We start from the raw sequence: 25,192 nt of genomic DNA on the forward strand, positions 1-25,192 counted from the left end.
CTTGAGCTGTTTCTGTACCTGTTCTAGCAGCCCTTGACATAATATATGATAAAATACAGGTATAGACTTTCCCTAAGCCTCATGTGTTTCAAGCATCCGTGCGTCTTAAAAACTTTGAATGTACAGCAACGGGTCCGCTCCTTGCTTCATTTTTCTCACCATTATAGCTACCATATCAGACGTCTCTGTATTTAGCACTCCAAGCGCTTTCCAAATTGCTGCTCTACAATTGTTAAATGGTGCTCCATCGTGCGCAGTGTTAACTGTAGTCACACCAGGGTAACTTGCCCATGTCCGTACGTCATCAGTTCTCTCACCAAGTATGGTGATCAGATGACCTTTAATATCGCCTATAACTAATGTATTCCCTCCTGTCATTTTTCCTAACTCATGTATCCATTTTCCAGTACCGGGAAGTTAAATTTGGGAGTTTCCATTTTAATTTTTCTCTGTCCATCTGGGGCCAGGGTATATACTGTGGCCTGGCTCCTCCCTTTTCCAACAAGGGGAACTGTGATGCTCCAAACTCATTTTCATCTCTCATCATTTGGCCATCTACCGCTGGAGTGATATTCCCACATCGTCGTATACCTGGCAGTGATCTTAGCCTGCTTACATAAAGTGGGTACTCCCCCCCTCGACCATGGGGTTGGCCCTTATGTCAATCTGACTGTCAGTTGCTCTGATGCTTTAGACATAGGAATTTCTGAATCTGACCATTTTACTCCCTTATCCATAGGTGAACATCCCTCTGGACCACATATATCACTTTTCTTTTCCCTCTGGAAGGTTTCCCTTTCTTCGTCGGATACTTCTTGTGCCCAACTCATGCAACTCCTCTCATCATCATCTCTATTTAATGTTAGTTTGTCTAAAGACAGCTCTTTATGACTCGCACTACAGGAGGCTTACTCAGTCTCATACAACTGAGTGCTCTCGAGACCATCATTTTTTCCTTTCCCTTGTTTTTCTTTCTGGGCTTGCATTTCATGGTAAACTTTATCAATCGTATGCCCAATGTTTCGTGAGTCAAATTCGTCTTCTAGATTTACTCTTGACGTACCTGGTAATGACTCAGACTCGGGAAATAATTCCTCTATGTCTTCACATGCTACCCGTGGATTGGGATTTCTTCTCTTTGCAAATACTCGAGATCTCGTGCTCTCTACCTTCTTTTACGTACCATGTCGTCCTCGACTTCTCTGCGCTTTCTCGCTTCTTATCTTACTCTTTCATATCCCTTCGTTCATATGCCCTTCATATTTCCTCATCCCTTCGTCTCTGTATTCTTTTCTCATCTGTTCCTGTTCATCAGCTGTTCTCCTTTTATCGCGTTTTCTTTGCTCTTCTGCTCTCTTTTTTTAGCTTGTTCATCTTGATATGACTGTTCTTGTCTTTCACTCCTTCAAGTTTCAATCGTTCCTCCCTTTCTTTGTCTTTTCTGTCTTGTTCATCTTGATCTCCCCTTTGTCTTACATCTTCGATGCCTTTACCATCGAGTTTAAGTCAAATCTGACCTCCCAACCATTCGTTCTGTAAGAGCGCTATCTCATCAGTTTTATCCTCATCTCCTTTCCATCTCTTTATTTCTCTCCTTATGTCTAGAGATATGCTTGCTCGATCACTTCTCTCCTTATCGGGTCTCTCCTTGTCCATCGAGATTCTGGAGATTATATCTTTCTCTGAGTTTTTCTTTAGGCCCTCGATCTCTACTTTACGCTGGTGACTCATATGACGGCTTGCTATATCCCGTTGCTGTTTTAAGTTCTCTTAATGGGTAGAACCCTTCGTCTTTCTTAATCTCGCCTTTTATTTTTAACGGGGTGGGAGCAGATGGCTCTTCACCCCCTCTTTGCATATATTGAGTATCCAATCTAAAGGAGACTCCTCCTCCTTCTCGTGTTCATACATTTTCCAAAACTCTAGACTCGCTAGGCACTTTTCTAACTTTTTTCGTGTGCACGCAGCATGCAAATATGTCATATGCTACAGAACTGCTCTCGATAATGGCCCACCTTGTGGTCATGGCATGAACATTTTATCTGCGGTCCCTTTAGCCCATTCTGCACTGTATGCTTTAAGTTTAAGCGCATGCTTTGGTAGCTGTTTACAAAGATGCACTAATGGCGTAACTTCTTCCATTTCTTAGCCTTTACTTTTCTCTTTGCTACCACTCTGCTTTGCTTTAGTTACAGTTTTCAGTTTTACGTCTCAATCAACATACATTTATGAGCGAGCACCAACCTTCACAAGCTCCAATCCCGTCACAATACAATTTTGTACTTTAATCTTGATAAAAAACCACCATCAAAGTTTAATCTTAAAGCAATCAATTTTCACGTCTTAACTTCCCGTTTTTCTATTACTTAAAATATTTCTTTTTTCAGCTCTGCAGTCATCACACCTTACAACCACATAAATCAAAACAGACAGACTTGACCGGCCACATGTACGTGCTACTCATGATCTTCTAAGGCTCGTCTTACCCTCTAGATCTGCTCCGATTGGAACTTAAGCTAATTCCTTTAAGAAAGTCTTCCACCAATCTCATCTCCTATATGCCCCTCGTAAAGGGGGCTCTGAATTAAAAGCTACTGCTAGCACGCTTTAAAGTCTAGGAACATGGCATATCCTCATAGCATGGCTACACTAACAACTATTTTTCCTCATATATTACTTGGCCACACTGCGGTCAATAAATGTCTTGTTTCCCGTGTACATATATATTACACTCTTACTCTTGCATTATATTTTATCCCGCTTCCCTCCGTTACTACGCATGCATTCCTTTGCCATACTTTTTGGTCTATTCACTCACTGTTCGCATGTTTTTCGTCTTCGGACCCTCGGGATCACCGTCTGTGCTACGGTCTCTTCCAGCCGTTTTCTGATCCGCTTCTCATAGATGTGGGAGGGGCTTCTATCTTAAAATAGGGGTCCCATCAAACCTTTCCTTGCAAGGATTTTTCCTGTTCTAACCACTATCTATGGGGAGCTTCACGTCCCATCAGCGAATTGCAGAGGTCATGCGATATTGCCGAGACTCAAAAATTACTTATGTCGACGGCCGATGGTATTTTATCTAACAATCAATCTCTGCTACCAAGTGAACTGGAGCTTTCCAGCCCTTTAAGATGAGTAGCGGTACCCTGGAGATAGATGGGGATGCATATTGTAATAAAACATCAATAATTAAGATGACACATAGTTTGGCAAATGTTCGTCTGTTTTAATGCAAGTATTTAAAACAGGGAGTACAACGAACATCAGTAATCGCTCGATACTCTGACTCTCAACTACTTCGTAAAAAAAATGGGTTCTTATACCCATAATTGATCATAGCTGATGTGTTGACCTGCGTCATTTCCAACGTCATCCTATGTGGCAAACTACAGAAACTTATCGGGAAGTGGGATTGGTTCTAAGTGAATAACTAAGTATAGGTTCTATATCTGTATGGAGTAACAGAGAGAGGTAATAGGATAGTTATCATGTGGAGCAACTAAGCCCTCCCTTCAAAATCGCCACTATGAACGTCACTAAATGTACGACGTCCCATTGGCTACACAAACTATAGGACCCCAAACTACGTGGTACCCTACAATTGGTTGGCTACTAACACCCATCAGTAATTTTCCACCTAAATAAGCAGCATGCAGACCTAACAACAAGGTGTAGGTGAGCTTGTCTTGATACCAGCTTCACACCAATTAAAAATGTGATCCATCATCACCTCAATAGTCCAGTGTCAATTAGTACTTTGAAGTTGGACTCGAGTCTGTATTGTTCTCTGATAATTTTTAAGGAGTATGGGTACTATCCGGCTTCCGTCCGTAGGTGTGATCTTCTCATCCATCCAGCTGTCTTCAAGCACGTGACTGGACACCATGAATTGAGCCTTTTTTGGTGTATTTGATTTTATTCTTCAATAGTCCTCTGATGTCTTTTGCTTGACCTTCTTGAACAGGAGCTTCTGTTCTTTCACGTTAATTGTATCCAATGTCAGCCAACTCCAGTTTGATAAGACCTTGGCTTTCTTGGCTCAGTCAATTCCTTAGCTGTACTTTTATTTTGTTTAATTCAATGGCTTTTCTAAACGGCGACACTAGAATGAGGCCTTCCTTGTTGTTCAGTACTGCTTTATACGTAGTGGAAACATTAATTCTTTACTTAATACATATCTACCTATAAGGTATATGTTAGCGCTTGCCGCGGTCTAATCTATTTAAGCATGTGGCAAGCTTCATGATTGCTTTGCTGCTTTTTATTGCACCAGTACAAGTTTAAACTAAGTTTCTTCATCAGGTTTGTGGCATATCCTTAGTACTTCTTTGTTCTTTATAAATTGTATGCCTCTCTGGTCTGGTTATCTTTCTATATGGGTGTCGATTCAGGTTTGTATGACGTCAACATTCATCCTGGGCATTCAGTTTCTTTGTTTCATCAGGAATCTCATTCAAATGGCCATCATATTGTCTTGGATGCAAGTATGGTTTCCTCAATGGGTACTTTACCTCCCATATTCTCTTAGGTATAGATACTCTTCTGGGTACTGCACATAGTCCACACTCTTCTCTTTGCTGGTTTAACTGTTCAGTGTATGTCACATATTTTCTTTCATACGTCTCAGGTAATGTCGGCGGGGCAGGTAGAGTGGGGGTACTTGGCTCCTCCTCTACAAGTGTGAATGCCTGCTTTCACAGGAAACCAACTAGTAAACGCCCCAACTGGACCACATGCCAGATTGTCTTCGTGAAGAACCATCAGGCTCCTGATCATAGTTATGCATAACTGCTCCCCAAAGCGCTTGCCAAAGGAGGGGGCAATATGCAGATACATTTTTTGTTAAATTCCTAATTTGATGGCAGGGAGCTGTTGCGTTAGTACGGCAACGTAGAATGCTCCCCACTACCAAATTTGTCATATGCACAGCGTAGTGCAAACATCCAGGGAAATGGCGGCATACACATGTGTACGCTGCCTTTTGCCCTGCACTTTTGCATTCTGCCATCTAAAGAGAGTAAACGCTGCCTGGCATAATCACTTGCATGATCAGCAACATTTGGAACCCTGCTCAAAATCCCTCATCCCAGTGTGACAACCAACCTGGGCACAATTGATAATGTTATGCTACTGCTCCCAAAGCTTGATTCAGAACAAGAGGCATTATCCAAAAAGCTTAACTGTGCCACCCAAAAGAGAGATGGGATGATAGCTCCAGGGGTGGCTACTCACTTTTTAAAGATGAAAATAAGGGAATTTATCGAGGAGGGTAGAAATAAGCCACAAACAGCACTGGCACCCTGGTGAAAGGATCGTGGTTAAACAGGTTCAATAGGTAAAAACTGGGGCTGGGTACCTTTATTGCTCTATGACTACAGTACGGTGCCCACTTACAGGTTAACGGCCGTGAGCAAATAACTACTCTCCGCTACATCCACACTAACACCACCCCCTGACATGACAGATTCAAGTTTTGAATAGTCCTGGATGGAGATGTATGATGAATCCAATGGTGCCATCACTCTTTTCCTGGCAATGACCGCTACCTGATCCTGACGCTGGGGGTGGCTATATGAGGGAGGATCACATGGGGGGAGAACCTCTGGGAGAATAGCAGGGCGCCATCAGATGAGACATGATATCCCCCTTTTTCTTTAGAGGACATCCCATCCATGCCTAGTGCCTTAATGGCATACTGTTATACCCCTCATCCACCTCAGAAGGATGCTGAAGACCTCGTAATGAGAGCTGTACGTGATTCGTCAAAATCTGACTTGCCCTCTAGAAATGAAGAGAACATCTTCTCAGCCTCTACTAACAAGTCAGCCACAGCTGACTTAACTGTAAAGAACAATTACCTGGACTTTACCTGTAAAAACAGAAAGAATGGACTTCTATTCCCATACTACCAGAAAACTGCAATGAGGAAGATAAACAGAAATGCAGATCGACCAAGGCTGTGCTCTAGTGGTTGGGAGCGCAAACCCGTGACTGGGAGATTTAAACAAATGGAGCACCTGACTGAATTACACTGCTGGAAGGAGAGTTTACAGGTGGTTGAAGGCAGCCTTCGACACAAATAGAAGAGCCCAGCAGGGACGGCGAGAGGCCAAGAAGCCGAGAAATGAATGCGGCAACCGAGAGGGAAAGGCTGAACGACCATAACCGGCTTGCCGTGGGAGAAGTAGAATACGCCAGCCAGAGTCAGTGAGTCCACCCAAGGGAAGCCAGGACGCCAGGGTGTGTCGGCAGGCATGCCAAAACCGTATGAATATTAATGAAGAAGCATATGAGAAAGAGCTAAAGAGTATTTCTTTGGAAGAAGGAACAGAAGTGAAACACAAGACTTTCAACTTTGTGAGTGTATGGAATGCACATGTAAAAGGTCCTGGCAGGATAATATACCAGGCAGATATACCAGGAAAAGGACGCGAGTACCCAGTTAGGAGTGTGCAGAATCCACACAAGAAAAGCCCTTGCAGGGAAGTATACCATGCAAATTAAAGGTGTAAGAAAGATACCTATATAGGAAGCCCTGGCAGGAGAGTATACCAGGCAGTTGCAAGTGTGTGTATAAAGGAAATCCATGGTAGGGAAGTACACCAGGCAAGGACAATTTGAACATTGTATAGGAAATGCATGACTTGAGGTCCTGAGAAAGATGGATCAGGATTAGTAAAAAAGGCTGGCTTTATCATAAGAGGAGTGAAACCCTGGCTGTAGAGTACACCAGGTATCCTAACAAGACAGAGAGCCAAGTTGTTTTGTATATCAGTTGAATCATTTATCAAGAGAAAAGCAAGCAACTGATATTGTTGAATAAGCAACAAGGGAAGAGACATCCTGGGGAAGGCAACCACCCTCTCGAACAAGGAACTCTTTCCTGTTGAAACTTTTGTGTTGGAGTTACGCATTTTCCTTTTTAACGTCTATGAACCACTCAAGGCCAAAGACATTACCCTTTTCACTTTAGAGTTTCTTTTATTAGAATGTGAGGGCCAGAATATTACTTTGGACATGGGACGGTTTTGCTTTGGACATTCTGACGCCGATGGGTCCTTAGTTTTGGTTTTAAGTTGGGAAACACCTCTTAGAGCAGGGACAGAGAGGCATTTCCCCAACCCCTAAAAGTCTTTGACCAAAACCATGACTCCTTTGTGTCCGAGTCTCATTCCTATCAGGGGGGGACTTGATGTTTGATAGGGAGTTTATAAATGGGACATCCAGGTTTCAGCATTGATGTACGAGTTCACAGGCAATGCAGAAACATAATCCCCTAGTGTTTAGTCTTCCCAGCATTCAGAGGTTCCTCCAATCCGCACCGGTGGACTGCCTTTTTTTGGATTTATATGAGGCTTGGTAATGGGCGATTATAGGAGAGCTGATTGGCCCAAATTCCTGTTCTTTCATTGACATTTCGTGACATCTTTAGCAGAAATGCACCCTGCGTTAAACCAACAGGGGCGCCACCAAGGGCCACCCCGCGAACAAGCAAGCAAATCAAATTAATGTTTTTTTTGTTCTCGCACTGAACTGTGTATTCTAGCCCATGATCCTTGTGTGTGTGTGTGAAGAATCTGCTCGAATGCAGTCAATGAACAATTCAGGCTTTTCTGCCAGGAGCAGTCTGTTAAAACTCCCTTCCATTGGAGGTACATAAAGTTGGACATTGGGACACCACCCAGTTCCTGATCTGGAGTTGTTTTGGCAAGGACATTTCTGTCCCTACACAGCTGCCTGGCCCGTATCAGACCTTTCTCCCAATGAGATTGGAATCAGAGTGGTTCATGGATTTTATCCCTAATCGGGGGAACCCATAAACTGCTAAGGAGGGAAGGGGGAGTGGAGGCCAGGTGGTCATTTCTTTTGCCACCCCAGTTTTTCTCCATAAGGCCCCACAACGTGGCCAAAACGGGAGTGCTTCCCACCCATCTGGAAGCTGCTTGTTCGGTAACCATAACCATTCCCCAATGGTAACCAGGGACAGCAAATCATTTTCCAGGTCAACCCACTGCTTTTCTTTGTTATCTCTCAAGTGGTCCAGGAGTACCCTCAGTTGAGCCACCCTGTAAGATTCCCATTGGTCTAGGAATCAACTTCACCCCCATCCTTTGGTAGTATCAAGGTGCTATAGGCTACTTGCACTTTATTTTTATTATCCCAGAGGAAGCTTAAGAGTTTTTTTTTACTAGATCGAAAAAAAGTCTGGGGGACTTCGACTGGCAATGCTTGGAATAAAAATAGGAGAATGTTCACTTTCAGGGCTGTCAGTCTTGATATGTCTTTCTTAATAGTGGACCACAAGGTAGGGTGGTTGGCATCAAATAATGCTGTCATGCCTCTCTGTAGGGAAACACCCAAGTATTGCAGACTGTTGATCTATGTGCAAAAGGCATTCTCAGTTATTTGTCCAAGTAATTCTGGTGTGTGTACTGTCAGGGGGAGTATTTCAGATTTTGTTAAGGTTATTTTAAATTACCCCTCCCCCCACCGCTCTAGTAGGAGCCATATTACTTTACCGTTTCAACTAGCTTGGGGAGAGAAGTGTCTGGGGAGGTGATGTATGCCAATATATCATTGGCAAACAGACAATTTATATTCCCTTCCAGGTCTTATTAGTCCTCGAATTGTCTCATCCTTGCGGGCGAGTTCAGCAAGTGGTTCTAGGGCCAGGGCAAAGAGTAGGTGAGAAAGCAGACAACCCTGCCTAGTGGCCCTTTGCAGGGGGAACAATTCAGAGGAGATTCCATTTACTGTTACCTGAGCCCTTGGGTTCTTATATATTGCTAGGACTCCCTCGTTCCAAATGAGAGTCCAGTCCAACCCTACGGAGGACCGCTTTGACAAAAGGCCCTTCGACCCTGTCAAAGGCCTCCTCTCTGCATCCAGTGAGATCAATAATGGGACTATCTGTAGGATTTATGGTGGCTATTAGGTACACAGACCTATGGATATTGTCTGATCCTTGCTTCCACTAATGAAACCCACCTGTTCGTCATGTACCAGGTTGGGCATCAGCCTACCCAACCTTTCCACCAAGAAATGGCATACATTTTTGCATCCACATTCAGAAGAGAAATGGTGCGATAGGAGCCACACTCAAGCTTATCTTTGCCTTTGCTTGGATTCAACACTATCCTAGCCTGAGTGAAGGAATCAGGGGCAGGGTTCCTGTCCATTACATCATTAAAATGTGATCTGAGGAATGGGGCCATTATGGCTCTGAATCTTTTATACAAAGTTCTTTGTATAGCCGTTCGAACCTGGCGCAGAGCCAGGCTCCAGCTTGTTGATGGCTTGGTGAACCTCCTGGGGTTCAATTGAAGCATCCACTGAGCTACATCACTATTGTGAGTCTGGAGTTGAATGCCACTGAGGTACCCCGCTATCTTTTGGACATCAGCGTTCACTTCACTAGTGTAAAAGACGGCATACAAGTGACCAAATCTCAGCACTATACCCTCCGTGGATGTCAGTTGTTCCCCCCCCAAATATCACTTAATTGGTTCACTAATCTCTCAGTTCTCTGCTTCCCAAGTCTGGTTGCTAACAGAGTATGGGCTTTGTCTCCTTTTTCAAAGAACTTTTGTTTCAGGCAGCGAAGTTGATACATCGCTGCTCCCCACCAAAGGTTGTTCAATTGCTGCCTCAACTCAGGCACTATTTTCTGTATTTCCTACTGGTCAGTTTTCTCCTTCCGCAGGAAGCCCCTCTTGGGCTTTAATTAGTTGTCTGCGCTCTTTGTCTCACAGGGCTCAGACTCTCTTCTTTGCTGCCCCCTCAGATTAATAGACCTAGGAGAGTCACTTGTCCCAAACCATGAGTCTCTGAACTTCCCTTTTGTCATTGGTCTTAAAGAAGTTTCTCATTTCCCCCTGAAATGTTTCTCGGAATAGCTCATCACTGAATAGGGTATCATTACAAGTCCATCGTCTATCTGTTGCGGTCAGGTGGCCCAAATCAACTGTGATTGTTGCCATGCAGTAATCAAACCATGCCACCACCGTAATGTCCAAACCAATTATATTGTGTTTTTCTGAATCTAGCAGCATGTAATTGAGTCGTGTGTATGTCTTGTGTTGTTTATATGCCCCACGGCCTGGGTGTCTTGCTCTGAATGAGTCTGTCAGATGATACTTGCACAAGAGTCAGGTAAGAGCAACGCCCTGACCACTCATAGGCAATGTTGCTCCCTCTCGGTGAGAGCCAGTGAGTTAAGATCTCCACCACAAATCAATAGGCCTCTCTTTCATACCAAGTGATTCTTCACAAAAATGTTCGGTTGATTGTGCGCGTACAGCACACAAAGTGTCACTTCAATCCCATTAAGTTTCCCCCTAACCGGTAGGAGTCTGCCATCTTTTCCTTCCTTAGTCTGCAGGATTTGCAATCTCAACAGTAAGTAGGATTCACACTCCTGCCTTTCTTTCTGTTCCGAACCCCCACACAGTTGCCCCCCATCTCATTTCACCTTAGGGTGAATTCTTCTTTTTTGAATTTAGTTTCTTGAAAGAATAATATGTTAATCCCCGATTGTCAAAATTCTGTCTGTAACATGGATCGTTTATGGGGAGAGTTTAGTCCCATAACATTCAAGGACCCCACTAGCAGTATTTTTTTCACGTCATCAAATGTCCATTGACTAAACACCCCCTTATGCCACCATCCCTTCTTTTGTAAGAGGGTTCTCATGTTCAAATTGTTGGCAATGCCAGTGTAATATGCAGTTGTTGCATCAGGTTTTTTCCCTTTCCTAGTTGTCCATACCCGTTGATCTCCTTCTCAGTTCCCTCCCCTCGCCCCTCAGTTCCCCTCCGGTCCAACCCAAACAACACTTTCCAGCTCCGATTTTGGAGATACCCCTATAAAGAACAACGATACTGTAAAGACAACACTAATGTGGTACCCCCAGGTTAGTCTGATCAAAACATCTCAGTGACCAGTAATACAACAGGATCAACTGGAACACCTGTGAATTAGTACGAATCTGTTTCTTAAACAATGAGCAATTGGTGTACTCTGGGTCCAAACCCTGAGGTCATATCAATAGTGAGAGACTTCCCTCAAGGAGCATTTAATTTGCGAAACTTTCTGGACCCCTGTTGCCTTCCTTTCCGTGGGTGATGTGGTTTTCTCGTCAGATGCGGCCCCGTTTGCTCTCTGGTAAGTCTTGTTTCTTGTGGCTAGTTTAAGTGATGCAGGGCACCCTCTGCTTCCTCGGTCGTTATGCAGTAGTCTTTCGTCTGGTATTCGAAAATGAGAATGGGATCCCCCCATCTATAACGAATCTCATGGTCCCGTAGCCACTGTGTTAATTGACGGCACTCTTAGTTTAGTTAATGTAAGATATATTTGTATCTTTGATCCTTCATGGACAATTGGACCTTTCTGCCTTGCTTTGGTAGGGATCACCATCTTCTGTCTGAAGTAATGGTATTTAGCAAGGACAGAGGGCGGCCCTCCTGGTGGACCATCTCTTCTATGCATTTTGTCAAAGGTATTGTCAGGAGGTTCAGCCCCTTCAAACAAGGATGCTATTAATTTTGTGACTGATTGTTCTAAGGACATCACTGTCCCTAGAACCTTGTGGTTCTTTTAGGCCCATTATCCTTAGATTGTACCTTCTTTCTCCATTCTCCAGGTCGTCAATTTTCATGGCCAGGTCATATTCCCCGGATTCCAGGTCTTGAAGTCTTGCGTCAATTTTCATGTCAACCAGATCCATCGAGAGCTGGTTAGAGTACCTCCATTTTATCTTTGAGCTTTCCCATTCTTCACTTCAATTCCGCCATTGAAGCCTGGCCCGCACTCCTCATCGATTTAATTTTGTCCAGTAGTAGTTGAACATCTGCCTTAGTGGACCCCTTGGCCATTCCACCAGATGCCCCTTGGAGCGGTTGGTTTGCGATGCTTCCATTGTTGCGGGGGACCAGGCGAAGGCATGTAGGATACTCGGTGTGGCTAAGTGTAATGCACGTTCCGCCAGTCTTGCAATTAGCCAAGTGTGCTTGATCGTCTGCTCGGGTGACGATGATAGGAAAAGGTTGAATGTCCAGTCGTGTGCATGAACGGCTCCTTCACGCAGTCCCCCTAGCCTCCGGATCCCCCAGCATGGCAGAATGGTGTGTACCTTTGTTGGGGGGTGCTTCTTAAGCCCTATGGTGCTGCAGCTTCCACCGATGAGGGTTATCTTATGTGGCGGTGGTTCTGGCTTTTGTGGTTTTCCAGGCTTTGTTTACTTTCTTACTCCGCATGTTGTTCGATTTAGTCAGCGATCGGTGGGCCTCCACTGTTCCGCTGCGTGTCTGGTTTGGGAGCAGGCCACAGACAGTAAGGGTAGGCCTGACCAATCTCACCCGCCAACTCAGGGTGCACAGACCTCAGCTCGGAAGATCAGCCACATCTCAGGTCCCATTTTGGGGGGTGGTGCCTGTCTCCTCAGTTCGCCCCTCGGGCCTGCCTTCACAAGGGGTCGGTGTCTGAGGACACTCTGGGCCTCTCTAATAGCATAGGAAGCCCAAGGGCTCTCCGCACAGAGAGATCACCCACACCACACTGTTCGGATCTGTCACCAAAACACACAGCTCTCACTTGTGTTGATCCTGCCTCGCCCAATTTGCCTCTGGTCTGTTTGCCAAACCATTCCTGAGGACTTCATATACATTCACCGACTCATGGATGTAAGGGGGTCCCTTTTCATGCTGTTAGTTCTGCGGGTGAAGGAGACATTTTAGGCTGCCATGTCACCTGCGTCCCCAGGTGGTCTCCATTTTCTGCTTTTCATCTCCACTTTCCGAGACCTCAGTCAGTCTCTATATTCTGTAATGTCTGGGAGGTAAATTATATACTTTGGGTCCGGGATATCGTGCCTCTGAGCCAACAGATTTTTGACAAAGGGGCAAAGTCTCAATTCATGCTGCTTTCCCTCCCCATACTTCCTCCCCTAATTTTATTCTGCTCCTTCTCCTGCACAGTACATATACAAACATTTTCACAGAGCAAGAAATAATTAAAATATTCAATACTTGTTTTATTGTTATTTGTGGCCAGCTATTGGAGATTCCATTTGCTGTGGCGGTGTAAGGAACAAAATGGTTAACAATGCTATACATGTTGCTAATTAACACATGAGGGAAACGGAAGCAAAAACATTTAATATTTGAACAGTGTTCATCTTTTTCATCAAGAGATATGGTACAACATGCAACCCTGACTGTTTGAACACTGTTGTAGGAGTGATAGTAGCCCAGATTTCACTTGCAATATTACAATAATAGGTGTACTATTGCCCTCAAAAGAAAACCTGGGCCACACCATTGAGACATTCTCTCTTCACCCAGATAATTTCTTAAAAACACTTCGAGATTACCGTACCTCATAGAATAATCGGCATCTGATAAAAAACACTGTATATTTATTTATAGTTTTTATAAAGCGCTACTCGCCTGCAGGCCTCACAGCGCACAAAAAAACTAAAAACAAAACAGAGAACAGATTATCGAGAGCGGGGTACAGAGGGACCTAACCTGGGCTGATATAATTAATAGTCCTTTGGCCTAATCTGGATCAAGGTTGAACAGGTGTTAAGACTTTTCTTGACCTCAAGGCAGGAGTTGGAATGCCCGAGTTCGAGCGGGAGTTTGTTCCAGGATGATGGGAGCCTGAACATCAAAAGTGGAGAGCCACCAAAGGTTTGCACAGATAGTAGAGACATATTTGTGTGACAATGCAATGCCTTTGGCAGAGTATGTACCACTACCATACTGGGAAAATGGTAATCCTAATAAATCGCATGCCAGAAGAAATTGCACAAGCTTTCTGTACTCAGTCAAAAGCTCCAACGTGTGCCTGTTAAAAATAAGTTATGAGCATTGCTGTATGCAAGGACAGTGCCAACACTTGGCAGGTTAAATCAGAGTATTTTGGACTTTTATTTTCTTAAACAAGCCATGGTTATCTATTTAAAGCTTCATTTTCTTGGGGAATGAAATAAAAGGCTAGATTTATGACAGACCAGTGTTTGGTATGTCCTCTGGTGATAGCAATGTACCGTATTTGAGCGCCAACTGCATCATGTGTACTTGCGAGACTCGAGATGTGGATTACCCCAAAAGCTGATTAAATACAGTACTAAAACATAGAAACGTTAAAACACTCCATTTGTAATTTTTCCATTGGATAAAGCCACAGTATACATTTCTGGAAGTATTGGTAGATGGGGTTGGTGCTACAGCCTCCAGATGCCTTTTTCACACACCCCACCCCACCCCGACCCCCACTTCACTTAGTCCTTCACCCTTTTTCAGGCATGGAATTTCTAGGTCCCCCTGAGCTTCTTCCAAGCCCATAGGATTCTCCTTTTCATGATATATGTAATGCAAGGTATTCTGCGTTGTACTTGCAATGCCAAATGAGTAATACCTTTACAGAAATTAATATAGAATCACACGTTATTCGCAGTTATTGTTGCACCATTTTATTTTGGGAATAAGGTTGCCACTCTTGCATTCCGATTGTCCCCTCTTCTTACTTGATGTGTGGCCATTCTTTTCTTCAAAAAGTTTCAAGGGTTTACACATTTTGTTATACGTTGTAATCAATATCAAATATGTATAGCCATTTTTGCGGTCATCTATTTTGTTGTTGTACATGATTTTAGTAACATTTTAAAAATATAAACAACTAGTGCAAAACCGTTGTGCTGCACATGAAAGTCCCAGCAGCAATTGTGGCATTTGTATTGCATGTTTTTTGAAGAAATAAGGTAAGAGCCCGTTAACATCTTCCAATTTTAGCAGGTCAGGTTTTAAAGTGCCAGGAATCCTCTGGCAGGGACCAAAACCACCTTTACTGGAACTTGATGCCTTGAGCCAGAGGCAAATCTTTGCTGTAGTTGATTGTACTGAAAAAGAAAGGAAAGGTAGATCTAAGTTGAATATTGGTACGGCGGCAACTACCTACTTAAACAATCAGATGGACAACATTGAACAATGAGGATGTCAGGGTTTTACTTATATGGAACCACCAAGTGAGTGTTTTTCTCCCTAATTAGCTGTTCTATATTTTAGTCACAAAGTTTACACCTAACCTCATTCATTCAACTTTACCTACTAACAAGAAATATTGATAAGGTTTCACTTGTTGCCTCAATTTTATAAGCCACGTCAACAACTTGTTTTGGTTGCTACATTCCTGTCTGCTCAATGCCAGCGCCCTTTTGGTATGTGGGACTTTCCCTGCATCCTTTTGGAAATCACTCTCCTCAGCCCTCACCACAAGAACCCTCATTCAGGACCCACTTTGGTTGAAGGGAATTAACAGCAATCCCAGGGCCGCCCATTCTCTCTGATGCACTCACGGGTTGCCAGAACGTATCCAAGCGCATTAATCAACTATCTGCTGCAGTTTCTCAAAAGTACTATAGCAGCTGGTGCTGCCTACTCTCAAAGGGCATTTGAATGGACCAGGAAATCCCTCCCACCTGGACAATGGCCATCCTGATACCAATCTTCAAAGCTGGTGATCGGAAAAATCCTGTAAATTACAGGCCCATAGCGTTGCTAGATCCCTTAGGGAAATTGTTTGCTGGCTACCTTGTAAAAAAGCTTAACACATGGTCAGAAGAAAACGGGAAGCAGGATAAAAGACAAACTGGTTTTGTCAAGAAAATCGGAACCAATGTGAATCCATTACTGTTGAACATGCTAAAATACGAAGCAAAGACCAAGAAACATCAGGTGTTTGCCATCTTTCTAGACTTAAAGATGGCGTTCGACTCCGTCAGACAAAAACTGTGGACTAAACTAACAGCATGGGGCTGTCCACCATCCTCCTTTCCTTCTTGATCCCGATAAACCAACTTTATTCTAATACCTCTGTCAAAGTACGATTAACCAATGACGGCATGGTCACAAAATCAATTTCCACTTGGAACGGCTTGAAGCAAGGGTGCCCCTTGGCAGCCTGCTTATGTAATCTGTACACCTGTGATTTCGGAGAACGGATTCAAAACTCAATGGCTAACCCTCCAAAGATCATCAATGAGCCAATTCAAACCTTGATCTATGCTGATGATATCATCATCCTAGATAAAACCATAACAGGCCTTCAAAAAACCTTAGGCATAGCACAAATCTACATGATGGAAAATGAGTTGTTAATAAACATTCATAAAACTAAGGTAATGAAACTCTCCTCTCGAAATACTAAAAACCAACACAACTTCAAGATTTTCCTAGAAAGCGAACAGATTGAGGTAACCAGGGCAATCAAATATCTGTGAGTAATGATCAATCCCTCCGTGAATGAACAAGAATGGAAAAACCACATTGAGGGAAAAGCCAGATCTGTTGCAAGGCCGTTATTGTCATCGAAAATTCAGAATATATTCAACAAAAGCCACGTTTGCTCTCTATAAGCAAAAAGTAATTCCGATATTGACGTATGCCAGTGAATCACTGATCAACCAGCAATCTCTTAATTGGCCCCGATAAGAGGCATTATTCTGGAGGAAAACAATATCTCTTCCCAAAGCATTTCCAATGCCAAGAATTTGTTATGAATTAGCTATTCAATCCATCGAATCGATAGTGCTTTGGAAGCAAATGGATCTTTTTAGAAAAATAATTTCCCAAGATAAAATACCAGCTTTGAAAATTCTTAAAGTCAAGAAACTTACAGCCCTTTCTAAATGGACATCAGACATTAAACAGAAAATGAAAATCGAAGACATTTCTGAAAAGTTGATTAACAGACCACAGTATGCTAAACGCAAAGTACAGACAAATGACTGGATCAAAACTGTGGATCAGCAAAACAAATATAAACATCACCTTAAGTGCACGACCGAAATAAGGGCTCTCCATGAATTGCCAGGCAATTTGAATTCTTTTCCAGACCGCAGCATCCGCAACCTGTTTCTGCGTTTTCAATTCAATATCCTACCCACTCGAGACTATTTAACTATGACACAAAAATCAACTACCCGATTGCCGCTTTTGTAAATTGGTAAATAATTCTGAAACTCTTTCATCTGATCATGATCTGTCCAGCCCTGAAGGAAAAAGGAGCCCTATATGGAGATTTTTTTGGGATATCGCTCAAACAGCAGACAACCCAAGAAAGATGGGACAATCTATTAAGAGGTCAAGACAATCGGCTAATTGTTACAATAATCAAATTCTGGTTAGCGATCATCGAAGAAAGTAATTTGAACAATTGAAATTAAGTGATATACTATTCTTTTTAAGAAATGTGACATCATTCCGAATGAAAAATGAAAAGTCTGTAAAATCAAACAAAACTTTTTTTTTTATTATTAAAAAGAATGGACCAGAACATCTGCCTTTGCACCAGACGATACCTGTGAAAATACTGCAAGGGCCAAATCGCTTTCTGGTGACATGTACTACTGCAATTCTACACATTGCCCGAGATGGCCTCAAGGCCAGAGATGGATGAAGTGGACTAAGTTAACGGCTAAGCAAACATTTTTATATTCCTTTTTAGATCAAGTGTGAGTTTTCAACCTCCAACACGGGATTGATCGTGGATAAGGAACAAGTTACTTACCTGTAACTGTTGTTCTCCAGCATGGGTCTGGCATGGATTCACATGCTCATGAATATTCCCCGTCGTCAGGCTGGGAATCCTCGGTAAAGAAAAAACCAGTATCAGTTTCGTTTCTGATCTGTCTTTCGTAGTAATAACCAATCACTGGTCTCTGCGTCATACTGACCACAGCCAATGACTGCCCTCTACCTAAGCACCGCCTCTGGCAGCCATCTTCAGATTTGGAAGCACGTGAAGTGGCAGTATGACCAAGTGAAGAGCCGCAGAGGGGTAGGCGGGAGGGTTCGCATGTGAATCCATGCCAGACCCATGCTGGAGAACAACAGTTACAGGTAAGTAACTTGTTCCTTCTCCAGCATGGGGTCTGGCATGGATTCACATGCTCATGAATAAAGAATACATAGCAGTACACACATGCACAACCACGGGAGGTGGCAAAGGCTCAACATTAAGCATCACATCAACTCAACATTAAGCATCTTACCTCCTCACCAGGCTCACCTCAGGCGAACAGGTTGCGCAGCACTGCTTGGCCGACCCTGGACTCCTCCCTGGAATCCCGGTCGACGCAGTAGAATTTCGTGAAGGTGTGCGTCGACCTCCACGTAGCAGCCCTGCATATGTCCAGCAGGGGCACACCAGATAGGAACGCCGTGGTAGCTGCGATCGCTCTGGTGGAATGGGCTCTCGGACGGCCAGGCAGCGGTCGGTTTGCCAACCGGTGACAGTACATGATACAGCCGGAGAGCCATCTGGAGATGGAAGCCTTCGAGAGAGCCTTCCCCTGATTGACAGGTCCAAAGTTCACAAAGAGTTGTGACGTCTTCCGAAAACCTTTCGTGCGGTCCACGTAGAACTTCAGCGCTCTAGCTACATCCAGCGAGTGCAAAGTCCTCTCAGCCGGCGACGAAGGCGACGGGAAGAACACAGGTAACACCAAGGGTTCGTTGAGATGAAAGTCCGACGGTACCTTGGGCATGAAGGAGGGGTGCGTCCTGAGCACTACCCTCGTGTCGTGGAAAGTCAAGTACGGGGCCTTGCAGGAAAGGGCCTGGATCTCTCCCACTCGTCGTGCGGAGGTGATGGCCACGAGAAAAGCTGTTTTCCACGATAGAAACTTGAACGGGGCCGAGTGCAGAGGCTCGAACGGAGGTCCCATGAGTTTGGTCAGCACCACGTTGAGCTCCCACGCCGGGGCCGGAGCCTTCACCGGCGGGAACGATCTGAACAGTCCCTTCATGAACTCTTTCACCAGACGATGAGACCACAAGGACGTCCGGCCCGTGGTTCTGGTGTATCGGGAGATCGCAGCAAGATGAATCTTGATGGACGCGTGTGCCAGACCAGCTTTGGCCAGCGTCAGCAGGTACGGCAGCACTTGGGGAGCCGTAATCCGTAGAGGGTTAATCTTCTGTGCGTGGCACCAGACAGAGAACCTCTTCCATTTGTGTCCGTAGCATTTAAGAGTCGAGGACGCCCTGGCCTTTGCAAGAACCTCTCTGCAATCGGCCGGTATGTCGTATCCTCCAAACTCTAGCGCTGCAGGAGCCAGGCCTGCAAGTTCAGCGACTTCGGGTCGTGGTGGAGGATGGCGCCTCCTTCCCTGGAGAGTAGATCCGAGTCCGCCGGCAGCTTGATTGGCGGGGACGCCGACAAGTCCAGAAGGTCCGGGAACCATATCTGCCTCGGCCACGCAGGTGCGACGAGGATCATCCTGCACCGTGACCTCTTGAGCTGGTTGACGAGCCGGATTAGCAGAGGCAAGGGAGGGAACGCGTAGAGGAACAGGCCCTCCCAGGGGAACGAGAAAGCATCGCCCATGCTCCTCGTCTGGGGAAACCTGCTGGCGAACCTCCGGCACTTGGTGTTCGTCGCCGTCGCGAACAGGTCGATCTGGGGTGTGCCCCACCGTCGGAAGAGGCGATCCACCAGATCCTGCCGTAGTTCCCACTCGTGGCACGAGCGCAGCTCCCTGCTGAGTGAGTCGGCGATGGTGTTTTTTATCCCTGCCAGATGAAACGGCACCAGAAGAATCCCTTGGGCGACGGCCCAATGCCACAGGTCCTGCGCCTCCTTGGACAGCGCTGGGGACCTGGTTCCGCCCTGTTTCCTGATGTAAAACATGGTGGTGGTGTTGTCGGTGAAGATCCTCACCACCTTGCCCTTGAGGGACGGAAGGAAGGACCTGAGGGCCCAAAACACTGCACGGAGCTCCAGGACGTTGATATGCAGGGACTTCTCCGTCGGGAGCCAGAGTCCCCTTGCGTGCAGATTTTCGGTGTGCGCTCCCCACCCTTCTAGGGAGGCATCCGTGGTCACAGTCACCTGGTGGGCTGGGGTCTGGAAGTCCATGCCCGCCGTCAGATGCGCGCGGGTGCCCCACCACCGTATCGCTCGTCGGAAACTCTCGTCGAGCTTGATCCTTTCCTCGAAGCTGCCCGTCGTCTGGATCCAGCGCGCATCCAGGAACTCTTGCAACGGGCGCATCCGGAGCCTGCACATGGGAATGAGGTAGATGCAGGAAGACATCATCCCGAGGAGGGACTTGATGGACCTCACCTTGGCCGCGTCGGCCACCAACATCCGTTGCACCTTGCCCAAGATGGTCCTGGTCCTCTCCTCCGACGGGGAGGCCAGAAGGGACACTGTGTCGAGCCTCGCTCCCAGAAACAGTGCGACTTGCGCGGGCACCAGGTGGGATTTGGCGTAGTTCACGGAGAATCCCAGGTCCGTGAGGAGTTGGACGGTCCTTGCCGTGTGGACCACGGCGAGCTCCCTCGTCTTGGCGCGGATGAGCCAGTCGTCCAGGTAGGGGTAGACGTGAATCCCCTCGCGGCGCAGCTGCGCCGCCACCGGTGCGAGGCACTTGGTGAAAACCCTGGGTGCCGACCGCAGTCCGAAGGGAAGGGCTTTGAACTGGTAATGACGCCCTTGGACCACGAATCTGAGGAATTTTCGGTGCCCCTTTAGGATGGGAATGTGGAAGTAGGCATCCTCCAAATCCAACGACGATAGGAAGTCTCCTTCCTCCAGCTGACCCAGGACGTGCTGGAGGGTGACCATCCGGAACTTCTGCGCCTTGATGAACTTGTTCAGGCGTCGCAGGTCCAGGATGGGGCGCCATCCTCCCGTCTTCTTCTTCACGAGGAAGTAACGCGAGTAGACTCCGGAGCCCCGAAGCCTCTTTGGGACGAGTTCGATGGCGCCCTTTCTGAGCATCGCCTTTACCTCCAGGAGAAGTTGAGGGACGTGAAGTTCTTTCCTGGCCACGGGGGGGACGCGCGGGCACCTTCTTTGAAACTCGAGCGCGTGGCCCCGGGCCAGGGCGTCCAGCACCCAACGGTCGGTGGAGATGGACTCCCACACGCTGACGAAGCCCGCCAGCCGGCCTCCCACCGGGGTGCTTCGGTGGGGGCCCGACCCCACGGCCGGTTCAATCCTGCTTGGACGCGGCCTTGCCGCCTTGGCCTCCTTGGCGACGACGGCGGGGTCCGCCAGACTTGCCTCGTCCTCTGTAGGCCTCTTGCGACGACGAGCGGGCCGCTTGACGGTAGGAAGCGAAACCGCCGCCGGAACCTTTGGAGGCGCCCTTGCCTCCGCCGCTCCGAAAGGGCGTCCGCCGTTGCTGCAGTACTCCAAGGGCCCGGGCCGTCTCAGTATCCGCCTTGATGGCCTGAAGGGAATCGTCCACTGTCTTCCCAAACAGGTTGTTCCCGTCGAAGGGCATGTCCAGGACCCTGGTCTGGACGTCCTGCCGAAAGTCCGTAGCCTTGAGCCATCCGCGACGTCGAAGGCAAACGCCGTTGCCCATCTGGCGGAACCCAGTGTCGGCGATGTCCGTCGCCACGGTGATGGCGTGGTCCGAGGCCACCTCACCTTCCTGCAGGATCTCAAGGGCCTCCGCCCTCTTGTCGTCCGGTAGAAAATCCAGCAGGGGAGCTATCTTGTACCAGAGTTCCCTGTCGTAGCGGGCCACGATAGCCAAGGCGTTGGCCGCTTTAATCGTCGTCGCCGCCGACGAGATGACTCTGCGTCCCATGGCATCCAATTTCTTTCCCTCGCCGTCCGGCGGGGAAGTCGACGTGGAGGCCGCACCCCCCCCCCCGCTTTCTTCCTGGCTGCCGCGGAGACGACGGAGTCCGGGGTAGGCTGCGCCCGGAGGCATAGGGGGGCCGAGTCCAGGACCCGGTACTTTTTCTCGTACCGGTCTCTTTTCGCTGGCGTCGTGGAAGGGTTCTTGAGGAGGGAAAGGCCCTCATCCCAAATGTCGTCCAACAGAGGCACTGCGAGGACCGTCTTCCTCTTGGTCTCGCGCCGTTGGTAAAGGAAGCCTTCCTTTTTCTTCTCCTCAGGGCAGAGTTGGAAAAGCTCGGATGCCCTGGCGATCATTGAGTGGAACGATCCAATCTCGTCGGGCGGAGAAGCCCTGGTGGGAGGCGACGACGGAAAATCCTCGTCGTATGCCTCGTCGTCCGTACCCGTCGCTGCCGTGTCAGTCCCCGTATCATCCCCTCGGGTGGACGGGGAGGAGGGCTGGACGGGGCGCGACGGTTGAAAAGGAGGCGGTGGATGGATCCTTCTTTTCTTGGTAGGGGGAACACCAGAAGGTCCCGGTTCTGGATCCCCCGACGGGAGAGGTTCCTCCGTCGGTAACGGTAGTCTCGTCCTTATCTCGGAGCATAAGGACTGTATAGCCAACAAAATGGCCGCTGAGTTGTCTTGCGGCGCTGGCAGAGGGGAATCCGACGGGCGAGCAGGGGCCCCGTCGGTATCCTCGACGATGTCGTCGTCGTCACCTGCGTCGGGGCCCATTCCGACGGGCTGGTCTTGTTCCACGCCTAGGCCGTGGCTTAAGACCTCGATCAGTTCCTCTTCTGAGGTTGAGGCCGAATCTACGACGACGCCCTGCCCCCCCTTCTTCCCCACGGAGGGTTTCACGGGGGTCCTATCGATGGGCACGAAAGAAGACTCCCTCCGAGGAGGCAGGGAGATTCTGGGCCCCGAGGCCGCCACCACTGGTGCAGCCTCCACAGGCTGGGCCAGGGCCGCCGCGACCGTTTCGATAGAGGGCTTGGTCGAATGGATCAAGGCCTTCACCACCTTAGGTGCGCTCACCGCCTTATCCTTGAGGGAGGGGGCACTGCCACGCTCCTCCTCTGCCTTAGAGCTCGACCGGGGTCTCTCCAGGAGCTTCGCCGGGTGCTCGGCCTTCCTCTTACCCGACCCAGAGCGTTGGCTCGTGGTTGATGGTGCCGGGGAGGGTGCGCCCTGCCTGGCGCCCGTAGAGCCCGACCGTTCGGCGCTCCCGGTGCCAGCGGACTCGCGGTGCTTGGCCTTATGTTGGGCCCCCATCGCCGGGGCGCCCTCAAAGGTCTTAGAAGACCGCTCAGATTTCTTCTTCTTCTCGCCATACGGGCTCTTACCCTCCAGCCAGCTGGCGAGACGTTGATGGCGGTCCTTCATGGTCCGTTCCGACATGTTGCCGCAAAACGCACAGGCTCTTTTGACCGAAAGAATCGAAGTTTTTGTGAAAAAGCGCGAAAAAATAGCACTAACGCTCGAGAGCAATAGCACGAGGATCCCAACACATGAACGTGCGGTAAAAATCTGAAGATGGCTGCCAGAGGCGGTGCTTAGGTAGAGGGCAGTCATTGGCTGTGGTCAGTATGACGCAGAGACCAGTGATTGGTTATTACTACGAAAGACAGATCAGAAACGAAACTGATACTGGTTTTTTCTTTACCGAGGATTCCCAGCCTGACGACGGGGAATATTCATGAGCATGTGAATCCATGCCAGACCCCATGCTGGAGAATATGAACATGGTTTGCACAATCTGAAAACTTTGCTGTAGCTCTGAAACAGATATACTATTTAGCATTTGGATATGTTTTATTCTGTTCTAAACAGCAAGAGGGCTATAGCACCTCCCAATTTTATATCTTCTTCCCAAAAGCAAAGAGTTGCCCATTGTGCTGCACTTCATGCACCCACAAGCCGGCTATCATAAATGTAGTTGCAATACTGGTGGTCACAGAAAGCTGTGGGGCAGCAGGAGTACTTCCAAAACGGCAGACCAACTTAGTGGAAACATGAGCAGATGGCCTCTTTATGCTTAAGGGAGTGAGATGAGCCACCCATATTTTGTAAGATGCAAGATGGAGCCCTGTGAAGGCTCGTGATTTCTCCTAGATTTAAAAAGATCATTGGTTTCTTCATTGACACAGCTCCGCTTAGCTTATAACGACTAATTATGTAATGGCAGCCCATAAATTCAGTTGTATGAATCAAACACGATGCCTCAAACAGATGACAAATTAGGCCTTGCCTGTAATATTTATCAACAGAATATGATTTTACAGAATTCAGCTTAACCTATTTTGTTTGCATTGTTAAAGGTTTTGGAAATGTAAATTGTGTCACCTCTATTGTATTTCCTAACATGTATCTGGGTTTCTTTTAGAAAATAGCACTCGTGTGCTAATTTCGGAATACATACAAACCATATCTGCTGAAAACCTTTTTATAAATCATCTTTTTCTTTGAAAGTTTCAGGAACCAAAATTATGTAGTTTTATGCAAAGTGTATTAAAGCATTCCCTTCATCTACATACATTTACAAAATACGAGAAAGGTGTGAACAGAGGAATTTGAGGTTTATAAGTATTATGAAACGGCGAGGGGGGAGAGCTCAGGGTCAACAAGTTTGTCTTGAAAGCAAGACATCGCCGTGCAGCACAGGTTTGTATCCCGATCCCGCGCTTAGAAACCAACCTCTGGTATTAAGTGCGTTATAAAAGAACAATTATTATAATAACAAGTAGGATGTAGCATGCATTTGAATATACCTGCCAGGGTATATGCCATGACGCTGTGTGAGCGCCTGCCTGTCTATTAAAGTTATACTCCAGTTGTAAGTTGATGAGGGTCAATGTGAGAAAGAGTAGCCAGTATGCCCCCCAACTGCAGCTGCGCAGCATTTGGCCTTAAAGAGATCCTATCACTAAAAGGTACTTGGTTCAAGACCCCATAACACAGGTGCTATTGTACTTACCACGTGGACCTTCTCATGTAATGCTTCCAGGAATCACTCCCAGACTCCCTTCCACCACCAGTATGTTTCTCACCACCTACAAGATAGTAAAAAAATTACTTTGCACATGTGTGGGATGCAGGCTTATTGCAGTATGTATACTTTCATATCAATGAGAAAAAACATGCTTCTGTTTACTGTGCATGCTTTTCCGGGTTACACAGTATTCAAGAGCCATCAGTTAACAGAAATTAAGAATTACAGATGTGTCCACATGAACAACGGCAGAGTTTTTCCACCCTGGGCTTCCAAGAGCCTTGAGAGAAAATGAAAACAAACTTTAAATGGTGGCACTCAAAACATAGCTATGGAAAATTCTGACTTTGCTCATATTTGAACTTACACAATTGTTGACTTTTCATGAAAGTTGGCTAGGAGTTGCAAAGGGTTACCGACATGGGGTGCACGGTCACATGCCAGTTTGACCAAGTTGCATAAACCTTTTACAATTTATCCTACCAACAGCAGGAATGAGATTACTCGATCTTCTTGTACTGATAATACTATTATCACCAGTCGTACTGA

General features: G+C 46.8%; 1 protein-coding gene across 1 annotated transcript in view; it reads right to left on the reverse strand.

Annotated features, from left to right (window-relative positions):
* Positions 1-14,463: 14,463 nt before the first annotated feature.
* The window catches only part of ALDH7A1 (aldehyde dehydrogenase 7 family member A1), a 441,053-nt gene continuing 430,324 nt past the window's right edge, over positions 14,464-25,192 (reverse strand). The window contains exons 17-18 of the mRNA XM_069625599.1: positions 24,629-24,704; positions 14,464-14,905 (exon numbers count right to left, since the gene is read on the reverse strand). Of these exons, the coding sequence (XP_069481700.1) occupies positions 14,851-14,905; positions 24,629-24,704 (131 nt within the window). The 3' untranslated portion in view covers positions 14,464-14,850. The remainder of the gene's footprint in view (positions 14,906-24,628; positions 24,705-25,192) is intronic.

The sequence above is a fragment of the Ambystoma mexicanum genome, chromosome 6p, assembly GCF_040938575.1.
Source record: "Ambystoma mexicanum isolate Mex_15411 chromosome 6p, UKY_AmexF1_1, whole genome shotgun sequence".
NCBI lineage: Eukaryota > Metazoa > Chordata > Amphibia > Caudata > Ambystomatidae > Ambystoma > Ambystoma mexicanum.